Raw genomic sequence first — 20,233 nt, 5'->3', positions numbered from 1 at the left:
CGGTCAAACGCTGGTATGCTAAAAGCAACATAAAATGGTTTGCTTTTGCTTAGGTACATGATACATCGGCCATAGTCGAGTGAGATCTCCCCGAAGTTAAAGCTGGAATGCAACAATGGCCGTAACGGCAAAAACAAGAAAGACACAACATTCCTCGGGCTCTTCCTATAAGCTATTAACCAACCATCCCACCATCTGGATGACCAAGAATGCGACTAGGAGACTATCCCCTCATTCTAGGATTGGGTAAAGTATAATAAACAAGCCAAGAATGGGGATCTTTAAGCAAAAAGCCACCGCTTATAAACATGTCCGGGGTGCCCTGCCTTTGCACTCTGGGATATAATCCACTTTCTGTTCCATTCATTACTGAGCAGGTATTCTCGGGCTATATTCAGCTGCTGGAAGTACAGGAAAGAGCTACATTCGACGTTGAGCAGTGTTGAAAGTATTAATTGCTTGCTGAAGAGTCAATCTCGTTGGTCGTGCTTGCCTGAATCTGTAAGTGAAGGTCAAAGAAGACTCTTATAAGAACACCTGGATGTGAATTTCGGACGTGGATGAAGTTCTTTTCATATCACTTTTCTTGCATTGTAATCAACTCTTATTGTACCGTGTCGCTGTCCTTGCTCTATTGCTTGCATACTTCAAGTGGTTTATCTCACCCATTATCTAACGCTTAAGAAGGTATAAACCATTCACCATGCGTGCGTTCGAATCTGTCTTCGCAGCCATTGCCTGCTTGGCCCATATTGGCATGACAGATGCATTGTCCTTCACTCAGTGGCCAGGTGTCATCCATACTGGTGAAGACAATACCGTGAAGTGGATCGGTGACCCCGACCTCGTATGTTGTGTCCAGGCCTTGGTCATCCCCCATCGTTGATTATACTCTGACATCGAAATCTTGCAGCCCACGACTATTACCCTTCTCAGGGGCGCGGCGAACGACCTTGGCGACGTGTATGTCCTTACGCGTGATGCCCGTGGGAATGAATACACCTGGAAGGCCAATGATGACCTGCAGGATGGCTCAGATTACGCTCTGCAAATTCAACAAAACGAAGAAATCAACTACACCGGACATATAATTGTCGAGCATCCCAACGGCCAAGCACCATCTTCAAAGGGGCCGCGTCCCGATGAGGACCCTAACTCCCCAGATTTCAGTACAGCTCCGCGTAACGGGACAACGGGTGTCGCAAAGGGCAACAACGCGACTATTACAGTTACTCATGTCAAACATGATGATAAACCAAGTACGGGTAATAACCACACTTCCAATAAAAGTGCCGTGTCTGCTAAGACGCAGTCAGACGATGCGTCTCTTCGCAACTGGTCGCCTAACTTGATCCTGGCCGTCGTCGCTGTTCTGTACCTCAACTATTAGAACGAAAACGGGTTGTGTAAACCAGCCTTATCGACGCATGTTCACATTCATCGGTTCGTTCATTTTTTTCTGTCCTTCCAAGTTGGAGGCAGCTGTGGTCCCAGCAGTGGTTGTTTATGTGTTCGCCATGTATATATTAATACCCATCCGCTCGTTCGTATCCCTCGGAGAGATTGTTGAGTAGTACTAGCCTCTTCATGATCCCGCTGGAGCTTTTTCTTCTTAGATCCCTATGGTGGATCTCAGATAATATTTTTTCTTTTCACGGTTATAAGGCATCTTGTTGGAGTATTACATCTCTTAATTTGTCAAACAACAAAACTTGGCTGGCCCCAGTCCTGGCAAAATGTTCTAAAAGTGTTATGAATGTCAAATGGCATTTTGTTAGGGAATCACGATAATCATATCCTTTCGCCGAATCATAGCGTACTTCATAACTCTTGAAGATATGTAGCTCAAGCTTCAAAACTTTTGTGCCATGCCGCACATGCATGTATCATGTATGCAGTGCCCCTTGCCAAATTTTTTGACAAACGAACCCCGAAATTTTTCTATCTATCAGATGCATTCTCCTTACCCTTCCGGCCTAACCGAGTCAGGAAAAGGAAGGCCCTTATATATGTAATAGAACACCAATATAGGAGCACAAAGATAAAAATCATTTACTCATCGTCATCAGGAGGATCATCCACACCCCTGAGCCAGGCACCACGAGCATCAACAGCAGCTTTACGCACATCACGTTTCGGGTCATCCAGAACGAAGCCCAAAGAGCGAACCACCTCAGCCTTTACCGGTAGAAGTGGGGATAGTTTCCCTGCTTTAGCAACGGCGGGGGCATCAGAGACTGGTGTCTGCGCGAGCAAGAAAAGACATCTTAGGGCATCGGCACGCAGTCGGGGACTGTTCACTGCGGCCGCCTTATCGCCCGCGGGTTTATGTTCTGCTGTTTTGAGGAGACGGGTTACCAGGCTTTGGATATGACCGCATTCTTCAATGACCCCGACACCGTTATCGCGGATGATGACGGCAAGGGTCTCGAGGGTTGCGATTCGGACGGATTGGGATTCCGATGTTTGAAGGTCCAAACTTTGGAGGAGAAGAGGTAGGAGAGTGGGGAGCTCAGGCATTACCAGAGATGGGGGAATGGTGGATAGAATTCCAGACAAAGCTGTTAAGTGTGCCGGCTTGATATGTTCGGGGGTCGGCGAGTCACTGCCTGCAACATTGACTTCGCGGATCTTGCTTGAGATGAGAGGCACCAGAGTCGTGAAAACACGTTGTTTCGAGAGTAGGCGGATGTTGGCTCCGTTCGCGGTGGAGAGCACGTCGTCGTCTCTAAGGAGAATTGCGAAACCGTGAGCAGCTGTGGTGCTGGTTACTTTGTCTGGGGATGATAGAAGCGATAGCAAGGAAGTCAGATGATCTGATGTCTTTGGTGCAAGACGCAAAACTAGGGCTTTTGAAAGCCAGAAAAGGGTCTTGATAGACTCAGGACTAAGTGTCTTCCCCTCAGCATTAGAAGGGAGGAGCGTGTCGAACAACTCTGTAGCAAGGCTCAGTTCGGACTTGGGCAGGAACTTGTTCACTAAAAGAGAAAGATGGCGCAATAGTGCAAGATGAGTTGCAGGTGCACATTCAGTGGTAGACCGCTTTACTACATCGAAGAGCAAAGCAGACATGTTGGGGCTGGTATAAGGGAGACTAGCGCAATCAGTCGGGAGTCCTGCAAGGAGATACGTCGAAATGATCATCGTGCGCTGTTGATCATCGCTAGCTGATTGCGAAAATGGAACCGATGGAAAGTCGTCAGCGGAAGAGTACAGCGTATAGACGTTCTCCGCAACTTCATCCTGCTTGTTTCTCGGCAACGCCCGGACAATGAGGTTACAGAGTCTTCCAAGAGTATCCAAGACCGTGGCATCATTCAAAATATTGTTGTTAGCCTTCCCTGAAGCTGAAATTGCGGCATTGCGGCACAGGCTAACCACTATCTTGTCGTAGTACAGCTCCAAGTTTGGGTCTTGGTCCATCTTTCTTTGGCTCATAACATAGAGAATCGTTACAAGGATCGCCCTGGGGTAGGCTACAGAGCCTGGTTGTTCTTTTTGCAGCAAGATATTGAACTTGCTAAGTAAACGACGAACTAATGTCTCAAAAATATCCTTCTCGACACTAATTTGTGCGAGGCTTTCCAGAGTTGGTAGGTAATTGGAGTTTGTCCCATCGTCAAAGTCAGGAAGCGTGGCCACAAAAGCAGGGAAAGTTATATCCATGATCAGCCTCGGTTTATGCTTCGAAATTTCAGTCAAAGCTGCAATTGCTTCCTTTTTCAGGTCATCTCGGCCTACGGATTCCTCCTTTAGAAGGATCTCGTCAAGATACTGCACAAACAAGCCCACTTCATTATCTTGGAAGAAGTTGCGCAGGGTGGAAAGACGTAAGAAACCCTTCAAAGCAGAGACACGGAAAGACACCTCTTCCTTGATCACGCCCATTAAAGCCTGACCAAAGATGTCCGAAAACTGATCTTTGAACTCAAGCAGGGGATTTTCTATATTCGTCTCAGGTGTACGGGTTGTCCATTCACCGAAAATCTTGATTGCGGAGTCAAAAAGAACCACCAATGTGTCCAGGAGGGCCCTTTGCTTAGCGATGCCATCGGCTTCTTGATAGATCGTCAGAAGCGGCGCGACAACTGCTTGTACAGCCAACATAAACGATGCAAAGGAAGCCGCGGATAAGAAGCCTAGAATCTGCTGTGCAGGCTTCGCTTGTTTCTGTTGTGGCTCTCGTAATTGGTCGTTACATTCCCTAGTGATTGGCCGCATGTATTGTGCAAGAGGCAACTGATCGGAGACCTGCGAGACACCTTCTGATAATCGCTTAGCGATGTCTTGTAGAGCCTGCAAAGACAACTCAGACAGAAGCTCCTCCTGTGCATTGAGCACTTCGAACTTCAAAGCATCCCATATCGTAATGGAATATCTGGACACAGTATCCGGGTCGTAAGAGTTAATACAGGCAATCAATGCATTAAGTGCATCTTTCTGTTGGGCTTGTCAGCGATGCTTTGAGAGGCCGAGTGTCATCTTACCTTAACATTCGGTGACGTCGAGTCCAGTTTATCTAACAAAGATGGAATAGAATGTGGAGCAAATAGACTCGTCGATGAGATGCAATCCTGTAAACGATCTTTTAGGTCCTGGGCTGTAATGCCGTACGGGTCATTCGGTGGTGGTCTAAATGTGATCGGAAAGTAGTTATACACGGAGTCAAAAAGTAGCTTTAACTGTTAGCTATTCGCATCAACCCTAGAGGATTTATAGCGCATACCTCGGCGTGGTTGGAGATATCCCATTCCACCATCACCACCTTCAGGATAGAAAACACAAGCATGAGGTTCCTAGGGTCTTTTTCGCCTGTCATAAGGTCCACTATTCCAACCAGCGAGTGGTCTCCCATGCTGTGGAGAGCTAGGCTCTGTTAGCGCTGGAAAGATAGAGTAGGATCACAATGCTTTAACACCCACCCGAACGATGGTTTACCATCAGTTCGTTCAGTAACTGGTAAACTTGAAATCTCTGGGATTGTGATCGAGACTGCAGGTCTTGAAAATGTTCAAAGATGCTAGGTAATGTAAGTCAAGTTATTTCCCAATTTTGTCCTCATCTTCGACGGCTCGTAGTTGTCCGCTACAAGCTAACGAAGCCGTCCCCAAACAGATCAAATATATAGCATGTACTCACGCTTGTGCGACCTCCTCCGCTAATGCTTTGTTGAAGCGATCCAACTTCTGAAGTGTATCCAGCCCAGCGACAGCTCCTCCATCTTCTATACGGTCACAAAAGAAGGTAGTTAAGACTTGAATTTGTTGTCTCGAAAGGAACCTCGGCGGGAGTGATTTAATCACAGAAGTGAGATAGGAAACTGCTTTGCCTCGCAAGATCGGATCCTCATCATTGATGTATTCTCCCAAAGACTGAACGACTTCGATAAGGGTCGTTTTCTTGGTCTCCACATCTTCCAGCAATAGTTAGAACTAATCCTTCTTGATAATGATCCATTAAGTGGTGTTACCTTGAGCAATTCGTTCAGCAATCTGCTTAGCCTCCTGCTTGTCATGGTCCACGACCAGCAGAAATGTCTGCAACGCCGACATCTTCACGAGCGTCTCAAATGAGGGGTAAATGGCTCGATCCCCTCCTCCGCGACCGGAACATGACGCTTTTTGTGGCTGCCGACTGCCCTTATCGATAAATATCACGTGAATTGAATTTCTCCGCAATATCACGTGTGGGTCAGCGACAGAATAGGAAGTAACTTACAGTTGCGTCATGGGTCACTGGCTAGTTGGTCGGCATAAACGATTGGATTGATACCTGATATTATTGCTTGTCAAAATGCGACACCAAACCTTTACACCGATCTTTCTAATTTTTTTGATTATTTGCACAATATCTATAGCATCGGGCTTTCCTCTTCGCAAGCGTCTGCCGCGTCCGTTTGTCGATCTGCCTCACTTACGGCACGAACAGCGCCTACAGGAGAACAGCGAACTGAAGCAGTGGCTTCAGAATCAGCAGCCCATCATGACCCCTAATATTGCTATGCCGCCCAGTGAGGGGAGCAGACGGCCTCAGGATTCCGACAGTGATGGCCCTGTGATATCCGATGTTCTTCCTAAAAACCGTGGCATCAATATCTTTGCTTCTCTTACGAGGGATTTTGAGCCCATCGATTCTCGCTTCAACGATGCGACAAAGAATGTAACCGTCCTGGCCCCTCGCAACAGCGTAATCCAAGGACTTCCGCGTAAGCCTTGGGAGAATCCGGATGACTATGCACAGTTCGGAGAGGCGAAGGCCTATGAAGGGCAGGAAGGGCAGGACCGAGCGAAAAGCAACCTGAAGCGTTTTGTAGAGGCTCACATAGTACCCAGAAGCCCTTGGAATGAAGGGAATGAAGTAGAGACTCTTGGGGGAGACAAGTTGAGCTGGGCTAAAGATGGAGATAAGATCTTTGTACGACCACCGCTTCCTGTGAATATTTGGCCTTAAGTGCTAACATGTTTTAGATCCAACCGGGAAATATTGAGGTTGACAGTATTGCAGAACAAGTTTCAAATGGTGAAGTATGGATCTTGAACGGCGTTATCAACTACCGTTGAATCTGCTTTACAACTCGTATGTGATGATTTAACGAATAAATATACGGAAATGCTCCAATCGTTATCGTGATTTGAGTCAAGAATCGGCGTACACCTGTCTTAATAATGAAATGTATATCACCGTAAAGTTATCTGGAAAATCATTTCATAACCACTCACATTAAGCAGTAGAGTCTTCAGCGGATATCTAGACAGGCTCTCAAGATACGTCATAGCTACTTCGTTCATCAATTCTGTATATCACCGTTCTTTTAATACACCCGTAGTTTATAAAAGATAAGACAAGAGGGCCTGTGCTAATAGAAGAACTCAAATGAGGCCCTCCTTTGAAGCAATATTGTGCAGTATTCTGTCCTCAATGCCATCCAAAATGCAAAAATGTTCCATGACTGCCAAGTTCTCTGCTTCACTTTGATACAATTTATCGGGATCTTGGCCAGGCTGGAAGGGATTGGCACCCATGGCAGGGTTCATAGTAGCCATTTGTTGGGACATGTGATTCGCAGCTACACAAAGGTTAGCACAAAGACGAGTACCCGGGAAACAAAATAGAATGACTAACCGTTGTCGCTACCCAGGATGAACCCGAACACAGACTGAAGACCAAACAAATTGAGGAAGTACCATGACAAACTGGATACCCACCTAACGTCCAAGTCCCGAGTCATGACACCAGACTGAAGCATAGACTTGAACCGGATGGTGAGGGGGAACGGCAGCTTAACTGTTACACTTCGTCAGTACGAAAAGTGGGCCGTGGAACAGCCGGGAAACATACGGATAACGAATCCAGAGAAGAAGGCATTAATCCAGCTCATAATAAGAGTCTGCGGGATCATCATCATCATATTTCCCTTCATCATACCCATCATAGCCTCCATGCCCGCAGGGTCAGTCATCGGATTTGCTGGGGGTTGACCGCGGCTGGCCGGGTCCTTTAGGAACTCGCCACTTTGGTACGCTGAGACAAGATAGTTCTTGCGCATTTCAAACGCATCTTTAGAGAGGACTGCTGAAGCATTGTTGCGGAGATTGACTCCGCGCAGGAGCGAGAGACGCTCACGGGATTCGGCCAGAGTAGACGCAGGCTTAGGAGGGGTGTTCATCAAAACTGTAGCATAGTGACGAAGGATACCTGTCAGTATCTGTATGCAAGAGTCAGTATCGCGTGAAACTCTGCACTGATTTATTTGTTCGAACCTACCATAACAATGGTGATGGGGAACAGGATCCAATAACTGTGAATCGCCATCGTGTCAGTCTCTTTCTTGATGAATTGACATCGCAGAAACTCACAATAAAGCTGGATCCCGAAGGATCGTCTGCTCGACCCCTTGTAAGGCCATGAAGAGCAATGCTGAGAGCAACGGTATGGGTTGTTTTTAGCTATGCTTTAGGTAAAAAGAGAGCTCCCGACTTGTGGTCCCCACGAGATTAGACTGGGGGCGGGTGTTCACTAGCGCCGAATCGCATTAAGTCAGCTCCCCGAAAGGGCCAGCTCGCCGCAACTCCTCGCTGGCATCTATGCAAACAAACCGAGCATCCTCAATATTTTCCACAAAATTCCTAAATTACTCTCTGATTCTTTGAGAAACCTTGATATTACAATTATCTACTTGGAAAGTCATACTAGAAATGGCGTCTGCAGAGGCACACAAAGTGCCCGTTTACTCTGTCAATGGTTAGTAGCAGATGTACACAAAAGAAATACACCAGCTACACCTGTCTACAACCTATGGGTTTTCTACTATGACTAGGGAAATTAGCGGTTACTAATTATTATTTCTAGATCTTAAATCAACAACAGATGATGCCCTAGCACCGCATTTAACTACCCTACCCCAGCCCTACGCCTTTACTCAAGACCACACGAAGACCAACGTCCGCTTCCTTCTAGGCTATTCCGCCGTCGCCATTGCAGCATTCACATTCTATGCCGATCGCACGCTAGGATGGGAGGCAACACAGTCAACATGGGTCATAGCGGCCGTGGTTTCGTACTTTGTCCTGAACACCTTGCTCACATATTGGATCTGGGCCGTGGAGGCTGGTGAGGTATTTCGTGGAAAGCGCAAGTCTGGTGAAACGGTAGGTTATATCGCAAGGGATGCACTAGCCCAATGTGTTAAGCTAATTATTTATTTGGTTAGATTACCATTCGCTCCTCCGGGAAGAAACACTCTCCGTTGTATAAACTCCGTGTGCAGTATACATCTTCTGCGAACAAAGTCCTCGAGGAAAAGGAAATAGAGACGTCTTTCACAACCTGGTTTTCTGCAGATGGAACTTTTCACCCTGAGCCTCTTAAGAAGTGGCTAGCAAGCGAGATCCAGGTCCTGCGGCTTGCTGCAAAGGAGAAATGAGAGGGCCAGGAAGAGAAGCTAGAGAAGGTGATTAGCGCGCCAACTTGTGTATTTCGAAATAAGGTCAACATGGGAGTATTTCATCATTCCCCTATCTCTGCAGAAGTCACTTGATTGTTCTTTACTGGTTTGTAGTGTGTAAAAAGGACTTTATGCGTGAGGTATTCAGCGAACCTCCAGCATCCACCATCTTTATCTCTGTAGTTATTTAGTTCTGCCCGAGACTATCCCAAGAGTTCTATCAAGCAGGCAAACAGAGAATACTGGTTGGTTCAATGATCAGCGTCCATTTTGTCGGCTTGACGGCCGCGCAGAAACCAACTTCTATGAAAAAAGAAAAGATATATATAGTGTCTCGTCTAAGTGATTTGTCCAGAGAAAGGACGATAGGAACGATAATAAGCAAAAAAAGTTTTATAACCCGAACGAATGCTGAGTGACATCATCTCTCGTCCCAATTTTTTGAACAAGCATCATTGATTACTAGGTGGCAGCTTCCAGAGTGCCTGGGCGCTCGGTGGCTTCAGCAGGCTTCACGTCATCCACTCTCCGGTTCTGTATGAGTCTCTGTGGCAAATGGTCAACTCGATGATGCTTCGGAGGAATACAAGGATCACATCACTCACTAGTAAGTTTCTGAGGAGAACGGCGATTGTCACCTTTCCAGTGGAAGGCATAAAGATAGAGGCTTTCTCCTTGACTTCCGGTCCGAAGTTCTAAGGTAATGGTATTAGTCACTGCACCATAAGAAACTTTGTCAAGGACAACTCCTTACCTTCTCACTGGAGAAGTTAAGACACACAGCACCCTCTCTGAGGAGGCTGGTATCGAACTTGTACTTGTCCCCGGGAACACCAGAGATGACGACATCACACAAAGGCACCACATCCTTCAGTGTCTTGCCTTCCAAGTCGTGGACTTCGTGTCTCCGCTTTTTGATACCTTCACCTCTAGTGAACTTTTGGATACCAGTCACATCCACACTGTAGACGCAGGCTCCATCGTTAGCCAGCAAAGCCGCCAGCGGCCGACCGACAACCTCCGACCGGTTCACTACACAGATAGTGTGTCCAAAAAGACGGTTGCCATAGGGCAAAATCGTATTGTAGACTTTGAGGTACTCGAGAATCTTGATAATGGCGAGGGGTGTGCAAGGGAGAATACATTTCTGTCGCTTGGTCTCTGGGTCGAGGAATCGGATGTTCTGGTACATGTTGAAGATGTAGCGATGGCTTAGACCCTCTACATCCTTGGATACATCGACGAGCTGCTGCAAGTACTGGTCTTGCCGGTTGTTGAAGATGGGGTAGTATACAATGATGCCGTCAACATCCGAGTCGACATTGGCAGCCAGGATAGCCTCCTCGAGCTCTTCGCGATCGACTTGACGGAGAGAATAGCGGAAGCCACTGTATATTGCAGGAAAAGAGGACTACGTTAGCTACGAAGCGTGACTCCAACATGTTGCCTCCAGGGGCTCCGAAATCGCAGATTGCTCCAAAAGCACAACCCCCGAAAAGGGGTAAGTACGAAAGAATGCTCACTTTTCTTCGCAGGTCTTTTCAGTCCACTGGGCATACATAAGTGCCGCAGGATCATTGTTGGCCAAGAATCCCACCAGGTGAGGGGGCTTCTCCAGCGTCTTCACTCCTTCCTGAACCTCAGAAAGGAGGCTAGAAACGACATTTTTAGAGAGCACGACCTTGCAGGTGGCCGGCGCTGCGTCGGAAGAAGTAGGCATTTGCGCAACAATGAAATTGGCTATTGAACAGGTCGAGAATGTTGTCAATACTATGCATCAAGTGGACTTTTGCGGAGGGGTATGGAGAAATTTTTGGTACGGAAAAGACTGCTCGCTTATCGATAAAGAAGGCCGCTTTCGGCCCACTGAGTCACCATGGATGAAGAGGTAGACGACAGCCCCTCCTGATCCTGTATGAGCCTAATTTTATTTGGCATTTAGTAGCTGTGGATCACAGGAAATTCGAAGTAGAAGAGCATGCACGTTGTCCAAATATTGCCGTCGTGCCGTGCGCACATGGGTCCCCGGTACTCGTTCCTACCTTATACTCCGGAGTATGCCGGTACACGTTAGCAAGGCGATATATGTGGGGAGAAAATAATCGGCAACGCTACCTATAGAATAGTTCCCTAGGTTCAACTGAGAAACGAACTAAGCAGACTTCAATATACGTCTAGCCTTGGACAATTTCATAATCTCTCACGCAGAGAGCTCTACGAACTAGCAATTTCACCGGAGACAATGGACAAACAAAGGAAATCATATTTAGGCTGCATACATGGAGGGGGATGGAAACATGGATTGAAAGAGAATATCAATGATGCGCCAAAGGGTATGAAACGCATCCAGTCGACCTTTCGTATCTCGTTCCCCCGGTGCGCGAAAGGATCTAAACGTACAGGATATTAATTCGTAGCTTTGAGTTTTTTACCCCCACAATTATTCTGTCCTCCCTTGTAGCTACTTATCGGCCAGGCTGTTACACATAAAGGACTGCCATAATACACCCTCACTGTTTCTCGACCAACCCGAGGCTTCGGTGGAAAGAAAAGAAAACTGTGGTCTCAAATTGTACAAGCTAATCTTGTCTATACACATAGAGTCAGGAAACAAACAATACACGGTTGGCTAATCACCCAGTTGCCTTTTGCTCACCTATGCGTTGAAAGACTTGTTGAAGCTCTGGATGATCTCCTTGAGGGAAGCCTCGGTCTCCTTGCTGACCTGGCCCTCCTTCTCGATGGCCTCCTGGATCTCAGGGTTGTTGCTCTTGAGGTGAGCAAGGAAGTCAGACTCCCACTGGAGGATCTTTGCGACGGGGATGTTGTCGAGGTGACCGTTGACACCAGCGAAGATGAGAGGGACCATGTCGGAAACGGACATAGGGGAGTACTGCTTCTGCTTGAGCAGCTCAGTGAGACGCTCACCACGGTTGAGAGTCTGCTTGGTGGCGGCATCAAGATCGGAACCGAACTGAGCGAAGGCAGCAACCTCACGGTACTGAGCCAAGAACAGCTTCAGGGAACCAGCGACCTGCTTCATGGCCTTGACCTGGGCAGCAGAGCCGACACGAGAGACGGAAAGACCGACGTTAATGGCAGGACGGATACCCTTGTAGAAAAGTTCGGACTCCAGGAAGATCTGGCCGTCGGTAATGGAAATGACGTTGGTAGGAATATAGGCAGACACATCACCACCCTGGGTCTCAATGACGGGGAGAGCAGTGAGGGAACCACCACCGTGGGTGTCGTTCATCTTGGCGGCACGCTCAAGGAGACGGGAGTGCAGGTAGAAAACGTCACCAGGGTAGGCCTCACGACCGGGGGGACGACGGAGCAGCAGAGACATCTGACGGTAGGCGACGGCCTGCTTGGAAAGGTCATCGTAGATGATGACGGCGTGGCGGCCGTTGTCACGGAACCACTCACCCATGGCACAACCAGTGAAGGGAGCAAGGTACTGCAGAGGAGCAGCCTCGGAAGCAGTAGCAGCAACGACAATGGAGTACTTCATGGCATCGTTCTCCTCAAGGGTCTTGACGAGCTGAGCAACGGTGGAACGCTTCTGACCGACAGCAACGTAGATACAGTAGAGCTTCTTGCTCTCGTCGGAAGTGTTGTTCCAACGCTTCTGGTTCAGCATGGCATCAAGGGCGACAGCGGTCTTACCAGTCTGACGGTCACCAATGATCAACTCACGCTGACCACGGCCAATAGGAACCATGGAGTCGACACACTTCAAACCAGTCTGGACGGGCTGGTTGACGGAACGACGGGGCAGGATACCAGGGGCCTTGAGCTGAGCACGGCTCTTGGCCTTGGTGTTGAGGGGGCCCTTGCCGTCGATTGGGTTACCCAGAGCGTCGACGACACGGCCGAGAAGCTCAGGACCGACGGGGACATCAACCTGGTGAGTTCTGTAAGTATATTTTCCATTTCTCACCATTTAACATCAAAGACTACTCACAATCTCTCCGGTACGCTTGACGGTCTCACCCTCCTTGACGAGACGGTCGGAACCGAAAAGCACAACACCGACCTGGCCGGCTTCCAGGTTCATGCACATGCCCTTGACGCCAGAGGCGAACCTGATCATCATTAGTCAATGTTGGGTGCAAACCTGGATGTCACATCTACTTACTCGACCAGCTCCTCAGCCTGGACATTGGTCATGCCGTGGACACGAGCGATACCGTCACTGTTGGATAAATCGAATCAGTCATTTGTATTCTAGATATTCGTGCTGTTGATTATTTTGATGTTTTCGATGATTTTCGATGGCGTTGTTGCTGAATCCAGAATTTTCATTTCAGACGAATTGACCACATACCCGACGGAAAGGACACGTCCAGTCTCGGCAAGACCAGCCTCCTCCTGAACACCACGGATTCTCTGCTCAAGGATAGAAGAGACCTCGGTGGGGGAAGCCTTGGCCTCAGCGGCGTAGGTACGGACCTGCTTAGCAGCAGCAGAGACGGGGCCGGGAGCAGCCGCGCGGACCTAAAGGGAGAAGCAAAATTTGTTAACAACAGAACACGTCGACCACAACGCGTCAAAACGAGGTGAAATGTATTGCGATCCAAGGCCATGTGCTTAACAGTCACTTTGAGATGACTTTTGAGATGGCATAGGCGAAATTGAAGCGATGTCGTCGATGTAGGTAGGGATAGGACTCACCGAAGCGATCCTGCCAGTAGCAGTGGCAGCCGCAACGGTGCGGCTGGACTGCCGCAAAGCGTTTCTGAACATTGTGAATGGGGTTCAGAGGAGTGGGAGAGTGGTTTCTCTGAAGAAGAGATGTAATTGGGGGGAGGTGGAAGAGGAGAGAGGATTGTGGATGGATGGAAGGAGAGCTTTGTCGTCGGGGTTGGGAGGATTCTCAGGACTGCCACTAAACCCAGTTTGCCGAGCCTCAGCAACCTCCGAAGCCGCCCTAGTGCGTTCACGGGACACCCACCCGCCCCAAGAAAACATCGCTGCTTTGACGTATCGATCTTACGCCCGTAGACTCGGAACGATTCGATATAAAATTATTATTTTTGCTTTGCTTGAAGTCTAAGGGTCTATATAATTATGCCTTCCATCCTCTTCTATTTCTGCCCTTGTTGTTGGCGTTGGTGATTAATTTTGGCGATTTCCGGGTACCCGACGTTTTCCTGCGGGCCACCTGGCCGTCTCAATTTTCGCTGGTATTTTTCTCGGATCTGCGGATAACTGAGTCCAGCTTACTCATTCCCGCTCATTTTCGTCACAGCAACCGCCTGCACGACGACCCTGCCAACAACATATGGATCCGCCATTAACTACTATTCTAGGAAATTGTTGGATCTCTCTGAAATCTGGAGGATCCAATTTTCGCCTTTCACGTCCTTGTTTAAACCAGTAATTTTCCTTTCCTCTCCTTCCCCCAAACAATCTGTACACCGCTTCAAAACATTCACCGGCTCGGAGCTTCCCGTACAAACGTCTGTACCTGTAACCTGAACCAACATAACCGCTAAATTTGGAAGACGTTTTCCTGCTCTTTATCCCAAAATAACAATATTAGACAGCCTGTCTTGTGAGGCAATTTCCACTCATCTGCAATAATTCCAGGTATCCCACCGCAGCGACCGGCTGTAATCAATTTCAGTTAATATCAATGCCATCTCGAAGTCAGCTATTATTACCCAACTACTTATTAGAAGCTTAGAGCTCCGTAGTCCTCTCAGAATCCAGTGTGGCTAGTTTATTTGCCTGCGTTGTTCTTCTTCTCCTTAAAGGCAGCAACCTCTTTCTGGACGCTCTGGTCGTATCTCGCCTTCAGTTCTGGGCGATAGCCGAAGAAGAAGAGGATCTCCATCCAAACAAAAAGCGGAGCAAGAAGGAGCGCCTGGACCAGGTTGTCCAGCAAAGCCGGTGCCCTGCGTTCGAATGCACCGTGACCGACGAACTGGAGCAACCAGGACACAACATGAATTCCACCAAACCAGTAGTTCATATCCGTGCCATGAGTGGTCAAGAGATGGTTTGCGAACGCCGCGCCGCCAATGATAATCGGTGCGATCAGGGCCCCAGCAACTGGCTCCAGTAGAATATAGAATGTTGAATATATTAACGCGCCAATGGTACCGAGGTTGGGGGGCAGGTGCTCGAAACGAAGGACATCAGGCAGGTTGAAGAGGGCAGGAGAATTCGATGCCTGATCCATCACGTATGGTAAGCACTACGATTTGCCGGAAGTAAGGGGAAGAAAGCATACCAGGGCAATTCCAGTAAATAGAAGTATCGGCACACATGTAATATGAATTGCGACGTTTACCTGGAGAACGATGAGCGATCAGAGTCGCATATGGGGTAAAAATAGAGGGCAAAGTACTGGGTTGTTATGGTAGGCTCCATACTGAGAACGTAAGCTATGGTCCAATCATCAAGCATATAATAATGCATCATGTGCAGATAAGAGCACTCACGAAAAGGAGCTGCTTCTCCAGATTCAGAGCCATATTGGTAATCAGACCTGATGGTTTGTCGTCTCCAAGAAATGAAATTGTCGATGCTCGAAGGTAACCATGCAGGAGACCCTTTTTCTGCCAGTTAGACTGGATAAGGATTATGCCTGATCAGGCCAGCCAAGAGGTGGAGAATCAGACATTTTCGCATGCGCTACTCGTAGTAAGTCTCCTAAAGTATTCCTAGACAGACGTCATGTGCTGGGGAGTCGAATGCCGAGGATACGGGGGCCGTTACAATGTATTGTCATGCCATTGTCGCTTTATGGAGCAGGGTCTGTGGAAGTTATGCCCGGTGTATGGTATTTATGTATTTTTGATGTTCTGAGGGACCCGGCCAGATCAGGTGACTCCACGCAGCTATTGCTAGAGCCGTGTCATGATTGCTTGACTAGAGATTCTTCATTATCAGCGCTCACGCCCGCCTTCATCTGGAGGTAGATTTCGTTATTTTTATTACTTCGGCCTTCTTAATACTCCAGACTCGCACTCTTTCGTCGACCCATCTCGGTCGGGGGCAAGGTTTCCGTTGCTATTGTTGTCATGAGCTGCTGATATTCTGTCATTGACGTTCGATCGCAAGCTTTGACAACCATATAACTGAAACGCTGTCGCACTCGCTACGGTTTTTCCTTCGCCTGCCTGCTTCAGACTCTTTTAACGATTTCTTGCGAACACCTGATCTACCTTCAGGAGCACCTATCCCACCCCACCCGCCAATTATTGAAGTTGAACACATCGGAACAAGCCTTTGGCCTAGTATCCTGATTTCCTTGCCAGTTCTTCCCTTTCTCCGTTTCTCACGTGGGTTTAAGTTTCAGCGCCATGTTTTTCCTCAAGGAAGAGACCAAGGTCATCACGTTGCATCCGTCCTATTTTGGGCCTAATGTGCGAGAATATCTTATAAACCGGCTAAACGAGGAGGAGGAAGGACGGTGTACGGGAGATCACTTCGTGATTTGTGTGATGGACATGGTAGATATTGGAGAAGGTCGGGTTCTACCTAGCAGCGGGCAAGCCGAGTACACAATTAAATACCGAGCTATTATTTGGAAGCCGTTCCGTGGAGAGACCGTATGTCATGGAGGGCGCAAGCACCCAATTCTGGCTTCCAATTCTAACAGTGCACTCGTAGGTCGATGCCATCGTTACGTCTGTTAAGCCCACCGGAATCTTCACATTGGCGGGTCCGCTATCAGTTTTCATTGCGCGCAAAGTGAGTTTGTCAAATAGGGCCTGGAAACATTATATATGGGGACTAACCTTTAGCAAGAACATTCCTTCCGACATCAAGTGGGAACCAAATACAGTGCCTCCTCAATACACAGATCACGCGGACCAGGTCATTGAGAAAGGGACAAGTCTACGGCTTAAGATTCTTGGTGTCAAGCCAGATGTCGCCGCAATCAATGCTATTGGAACCATTAAAGAAGACTACTTAGGGTATGTGGCTTTCAACCCTCGCTCTTCGTTCGTTTTCTGCTCAGAGAGGATCACTAATGCGCGTTGCTTATTATAGACCACTGTAAAAATTTTCGACGAGAAGATACCTTTATCCCATCTAATGATTATACCAATACTACCGCCAGCCAGCGCTTGAGAAGATTCTATTGCTTTTTCTACCATCATACAAGAATATTGCGGGAACGGGACAAGTGTCCCGATCATGGCTTGATCAAAGGACACCTAGTCAGTGTCTCCAGCTTGTTATATGTTCGTTCTCATATGAGAAGACAATCTCACGGCCCGCGATGATGAAGAGCGCTGCTGGTCAGCAGACACAAAAACTAGGCGGTGCAGCCTGGTTGGCGAGCTGAAATAGAGTACGGGGACATCGCAAACCTCCGTAGATATGCTGTCATGGGAGGTGTGTGCCAGTCTCGGACAAAGCATGCGAGGCGTCAGTAACATGTAAGTATATGAAAAAGCAAGAAGACAGATTTATGTGAAGTGTACTATACTGCCCTCAAGGCATCTCCTATAAACAAGTAACCATCACATACGAGACTCGAAAATGTTTGGCCAGGTATTTGTTTTGACTATGGTGCACCCAATGCTGTAGCATAGAGAAGGAGATGGACACAGTATCTGTTCGTCGGACGTTAACATATATGCACTCTTGGACTCTCGCTCTAGTTGACCAGGTTTGTAACGTTTGGATCAATGGTACCTGGGCAATATCCCAATCTTTTTCTATTCGGATAGAGTTTAGTAGTACGGAAAGTGTTAGCTTGATGGGTTTTTTATGGAGCTTATTTGCTATGAAAGTCTCTGATACCCGAGGAGGAATATATATACGTGAGTGGACTGGACCTCGGAGTACCTGCAAATGGTCATTTCCACACAATACAAATCCGTTCGTTTATTTAGAGAAGTCTCGAATGTACTTCGTAAGCTGTATAGAATGTCCCTCTGTCGAATCTGTAGCCCTAGGTATTTTACAAGTGCCTCTGTGTTTCACCATGTACTATTGAAGTATACTCCGTACGTTTCGGTATGGGATGTATCATTGAGTTGCCAGAGAGACACCGCCGAGGGTTTCCCCTAAACCCGATTGGAGGATGGTGAAACACTGGTGCGTCTTCTGTGCGTTGAATTTCCCCGAGTCAAGCAACTGCTTGTTTATTACGATTGTCCTGTCTAAACTGGACCTCGAGGAAGGGCCACATCCTCCACTCGCTGGAGGAGTGAATGTCATTGGGGAGGCGGAGAAGTAGTCATGTAAATCCAACGCCTCCAATGTATTGAGTGGTTGCATTCAGAAGGGAAAAGAACCCGTCAATGATAGTGAATACGTACATACATCGAGATCTAATAATAACCACCTGGTAAATAATGAAAGAGGCCACCCCAGGCCTTCTAAATTAAAAACCACTCATTTCCACCACTCCAATTTAACATTCCGAAATTAACTAAATTCCCCAGCTATTGCAATTCTTTGTTTCCATTCCTGTTGATGTTGTTGTTGTTGTTGTTGTGAGCCGTAGGCAGCAAGTGTGGTTCGCGATCCCCTTCCTTTGCGACAACCGACCCTCCCAGGAACCACCATTCTTTCTCCAATTGGATCACTCCCCCTGAGTCTCCTCATTCTCAGCTGGTTACCTTACCATTGACGCTCGTTTGACCTTTTGATCCAAATCACAGCGATCATGTCTCTCCAAGACGTGTACCAGAAATTCCTTTCTGACCCCAGGTCTGCTTCCCTGGCTTCCGATGTTACGCTGATCTATATCACAACGACCACCAGGGTCGATGGCGCTGAGGCCGTGGTCAAGCACCTCGCTAGACAGGATCATGTCCTCAAAAGAAAGTCCCAGCAGGTGATTGATACGGTCGAGGGCTTGAACTCCCTGTCTCTAGACGTGGACACTACAGTGGAATTTGTCTCTGGCGGCGGACCGTATCTCCCCGCGCTGGACGATAACTTCTTGTCTGACCGCATTGCGACCTTCCCCACGGTATGTCTTCCATTGTTACTTTGTCGCAATCTGACGACCCGAAGACTCGTCATCTAATTGGTTGATTGTGTTATTATCAGGTTCACATCGTTCGTTTCAACTCTCAGAACCAGATTCAACAGGTCAAAGTCTATTGGGACCAGGCGTCGCTTTTGAAACAGGTCGAGGTGATCGGCTCGCGCAGTCGCGGTTGGCCCATCCGTGATGCGAAAGATCAGACTAGATTGATCAAGGCCGCCGCCTCCTCCGCCCCGGCGGATGATGCCCCAGCGCCTGTGCCCGCGAACAAGCCCGAAGAGAATGGCGACGCACACAACAAAGTCGTCTCTCCTAAGAGACGCATCAAGGACCCCTACGCGGCAGAGTCTCTGGAGGAACTTCTCTCTCCCGGCAAGGACCGAGCGGAACCCGTGCGTGCCCCTCGTGCCCCGGCATCCGCTAAGCCTCCCCAGCGCGATCTGGCAGAGCTCTTTGGAAATCATGATGATCTCGAAATTCCTGAACCATCCCCTTCCAGGGCCACGCCCGTCGCTCCCAAGGTCGGTGCGGGTAAGAACTACCGGGCTTCACGCATCTTTGATGATGATGAGACCGTCGCTACCAAAGACAAGCCCCAGCAGATCGCTTACAGGGCTCACCCCAAGCGCTTCGATCATTTTGAGCTGGGCGCCGACAACAGTGAGCGTGAGATCAAACCCAAGGTGTCGCGTCCGGTGTCGAGCCAGGGCAAGGGAGCTCAATGGAAATTCGAAGACTTCACGACTCCCGAGAAACCTACACGCCAGCTCCGGGGCCAAGAGCTTCGTAGTTTCGGTATCAGCGACGAGGAGCCACAGACACCCCCAGCCAAGCCTCGCGTCCAACCCCGCCGCGATGCGGAAACCCACTTCCAATTGACAGATGATACCGGCGATCAGGGTTCAGGCCGGATCATCAGTTCGTTCCAGAACAAGGGTCTCAGCCTTTACAAGAACCATCTGTTCGCCGATGAAGACGAGCCCGCCGAGAGCAAGCCGTCGTCCAAGGATAAGCTGCCCCTGTCCGTAGCCCAGAAAGGCCCAACCCGCAATAAGGACCTCGAGACTCACTGGACCATCACAGATGAATCGCCAGCGAAAAGCAAGGCCGACGAGAACAAGAAGCCCATCGCGGCGGACCGACAGCGGGCCGTCAAAATGTTGGAGCCGTCATGGGAATCCTATGATCAATCTCCTCAGCCGAGCAAAGCCGTTCGTCCTCCTCCACAGCGCCGCCAATTGCGAAGTGTCAACGAGAGAAGCTGGAGTCTTGGTGATGAGTGAAGCGATTAACAAGAAACTGGTCCTCAGAACCGTGAACCC

At 48.5% G+C, this 20,233-nt stretch overlaps 11 protein-coding genes across 11 annotated transcripts; 5 read left to right on the top strand and 6 right to left on the bottom strand.

The window, feature by feature from the left end:
- Positions 1-703: 703 nt before the first annotated feature.
- On the top strand, positions 704-1,390 carry AO090005000610 (GPI anchored serine-threonine rich family protein; the record flags this gene model as incomplete). The annotated part of the gene is made up of 2 exons (XM_001817602.3): positions 704-847; positions 914-1,390. 2 exons carry the CDS (start codon positions 704-706, stop codon positions 1,388-1,390), a joined length of 621 nt encoding a protein of 206 aa, XP_001817654.1.
- Positions 1,391-2,052: 662 nt separating this feature from the next.
- Positions 2,053-4,855, bottom strand: AO090005000611 (MET18/MMS19 family protein; the record flags this gene model as incomplete). The annotated part of the gene is made up of 3 exons (XM_001817603.3): positions 2,053-4,440; positions 4,488-4,676; positions 4,727-4,855. 3 exons carry the CDS (start codon positions 4,853-4,855, stop codon positions 2,053-2,055), a joined length of 2,706 nt encoding a protein of 901 aa, XP_001817655.3.
- A 56-nt stretch (positions 4,856-4,911) lies between these two features.
- On the bottom strand, positions 4,912-5,552 carry AO090005000612 (uncharacterized protein; the record flags this gene model as incomplete). Its single annotated transcript, XM_023234022.1, has 3 exons — positions 4,912-5,020; positions 5,140-5,413; positions 5,471-5,552. 3 exons carry the CDS (start codon positions 5,550-5,552, stop codon positions 4,912-4,914), a joined length of 465 nt encoding a protein of 154 aa, XP_023089031.1.
- A 430-nt stretch (positions 5,553-5,982) lies between these two features.
- AO090005000613 (uncharacterized protein) lies at positions 5,983-6,560 on the top strand (the record flags this gene model as incomplete). Its single annotated transcript, XM_001817605.3, has 2 exons — positions 5,983-6,414; positions 6,468-6,560. The coding sequence occupies 2 exons, from the start codon at positions 5,983-5,985 to the stop codon at positions 6,558-6,560; spliced, it is 525 nt and encodes a 174-aa protein (XP_001817657.3).
- Positions 6,561-6,869: 309 nt separating this feature from the next.
- AO090005000614 (ER membrane complex subunit EMC3) lies at positions 6,870-7,812 on the bottom strand (the record flags this gene model as incomplete). Its single annotated transcript, XM_001817606.3, has 4 exons — positions 6,870-7,066; positions 7,123-7,284; positions 7,339-7,705; positions 7,765-7,812. The coding sequence occupies 4 exons, from the start codon at positions 7,810-7,812 to the stop codon at positions 6,870-6,872; spliced, it is 774 nt and encodes a 257-aa protein (XP_001817658.3).
- Positions 7,813-8,195: 383 nt separating this feature from the next.
- On the top strand, positions 8,196-8,923 carry AO090005000615 (signal peptidase complex subunit 2; the record flags this gene model as incomplete). The annotated part of the gene is made up of 3 exons (XM_001817607.3): positions 8,196-8,241; positions 8,350-8,648; positions 8,711-8,923. The coding sequence occupies 3 exons, from the start codon at positions 8,196-8,198 to the stop codon at positions 8,921-8,923; spliced, it is 558 nt and encodes a 185-aa protein (XP_001817659.1).
- Positions 8,924-9,406: 483 nt separating this feature from the next.
- On the bottom strand, positions 9,407-10,664 carry AO090005000616 (methylenetetrahydrofolate dehydrogenase (NAD(+)); the record flags this gene model as incomplete). Its single annotated transcript, XM_001817608.3, has 4 exons — positions 9,407-9,490; positions 9,550-9,639; positions 9,699-10,332; positions 10,468-10,664. 4 exons carry the CDS (start codon positions 10,662-10,664, stop codon positions 9,407-9,409), a joined length of 1,005 nt encoding a protein of 334 aa, XP_001817660.1.
- A 936-nt stretch (positions 10,665-11,600) lies between these two features.
- AO090005000617 (F1F0 ATP synthase subunit alpha) lies at positions 11,601-13,693 on the bottom strand (the record flags this gene model as incomplete). The annotated part of the gene is made up of 5 exons (XM_001817609.3): positions 11,601-12,851; positions 12,912-13,032; positions 13,086-13,142; positions 13,275-13,444; positions 13,622-13,693. 5 exons carry the CDS (start codon positions 13,691-13,693, stop codon positions 11,601-11,603), a joined length of 1,671 nt encoding a protein of 556 aa, XP_001817661.1.
- A 979-nt stretch (positions 13,694-14,672) lies between these two features.
- Positions 14,673-15,429, bottom strand: AO090005000618 (2-hydroxy-palmitic acid dioxygenase MPO1; the record flags this gene model as incomplete). The annotated part of the gene is made up of 4 exons (XM_001817610.3): positions 14,673-15,125; positions 15,186-15,245; positions 15,303-15,326; positions 15,397-15,429. The coding sequence occupies 4 exons, from the start codon at positions 15,427-15,429 to the stop codon at positions 14,673-14,675; spliced, it is 570 nt and encodes a 189-aa protein (XP_001817662.1).
- An 831-nt stretch (positions 15,430-16,260) lies between these two features.
- AO090005000619 (DNA-directed RNA polymerase II subunit RPB7) lies at positions 16,261-16,964 on the top strand (the record flags this gene model as incomplete). The annotated part of the gene is made up of 4 exons (XM_023234021.1): positions 16,261-16,509; positions 16,571-16,651; positions 16,709-16,878; positions 16,955-16,964. The coding sequence occupies 4 exons, from the start codon at positions 16,261-16,263 to the stop codon at positions 16,962-16,964; spliced, it is 510 nt and encodes a 169-aa protein (XP_023089032.1).
- A 1,620-nt stretch (positions 16,965-18,584) lies between these two features.
- Positions 18,585-20,194, top strand: AO090005000620 (uncharacterized protein; the record flags this gene model as incomplete). The annotated part of the gene is made up of 2 exons (XM_001817612.3): positions 18,585-18,893; positions 18,974-20,194. The coding sequence occupies 2 exons, from the start codon at positions 18,585-18,587 to the stop codon at positions 20,192-20,194; spliced, it is 1,530 nt and encodes a 509-aa protein (XP_001817664.1).
- Between the last annotated feature and the right edge of the window lie 39 nt (positions 20,195-20,233).

This window comes from Aspergillus oryzae, chromosome 1 (assembly GCF_000184455.2).
Source record: "Aspergillus oryzae RIB40 DNA, chromosome 1".
Taxonomy (NCBI): Eukaryota; Fungi; Ascomycota; class Eurotiomycetes; order Eurotiales; family Aspergillaceae; genus Aspergillus; species Aspergillus oryzae.
This window is presented reverse-complemented; position numbering and strand designations above follow the sequence as displayed.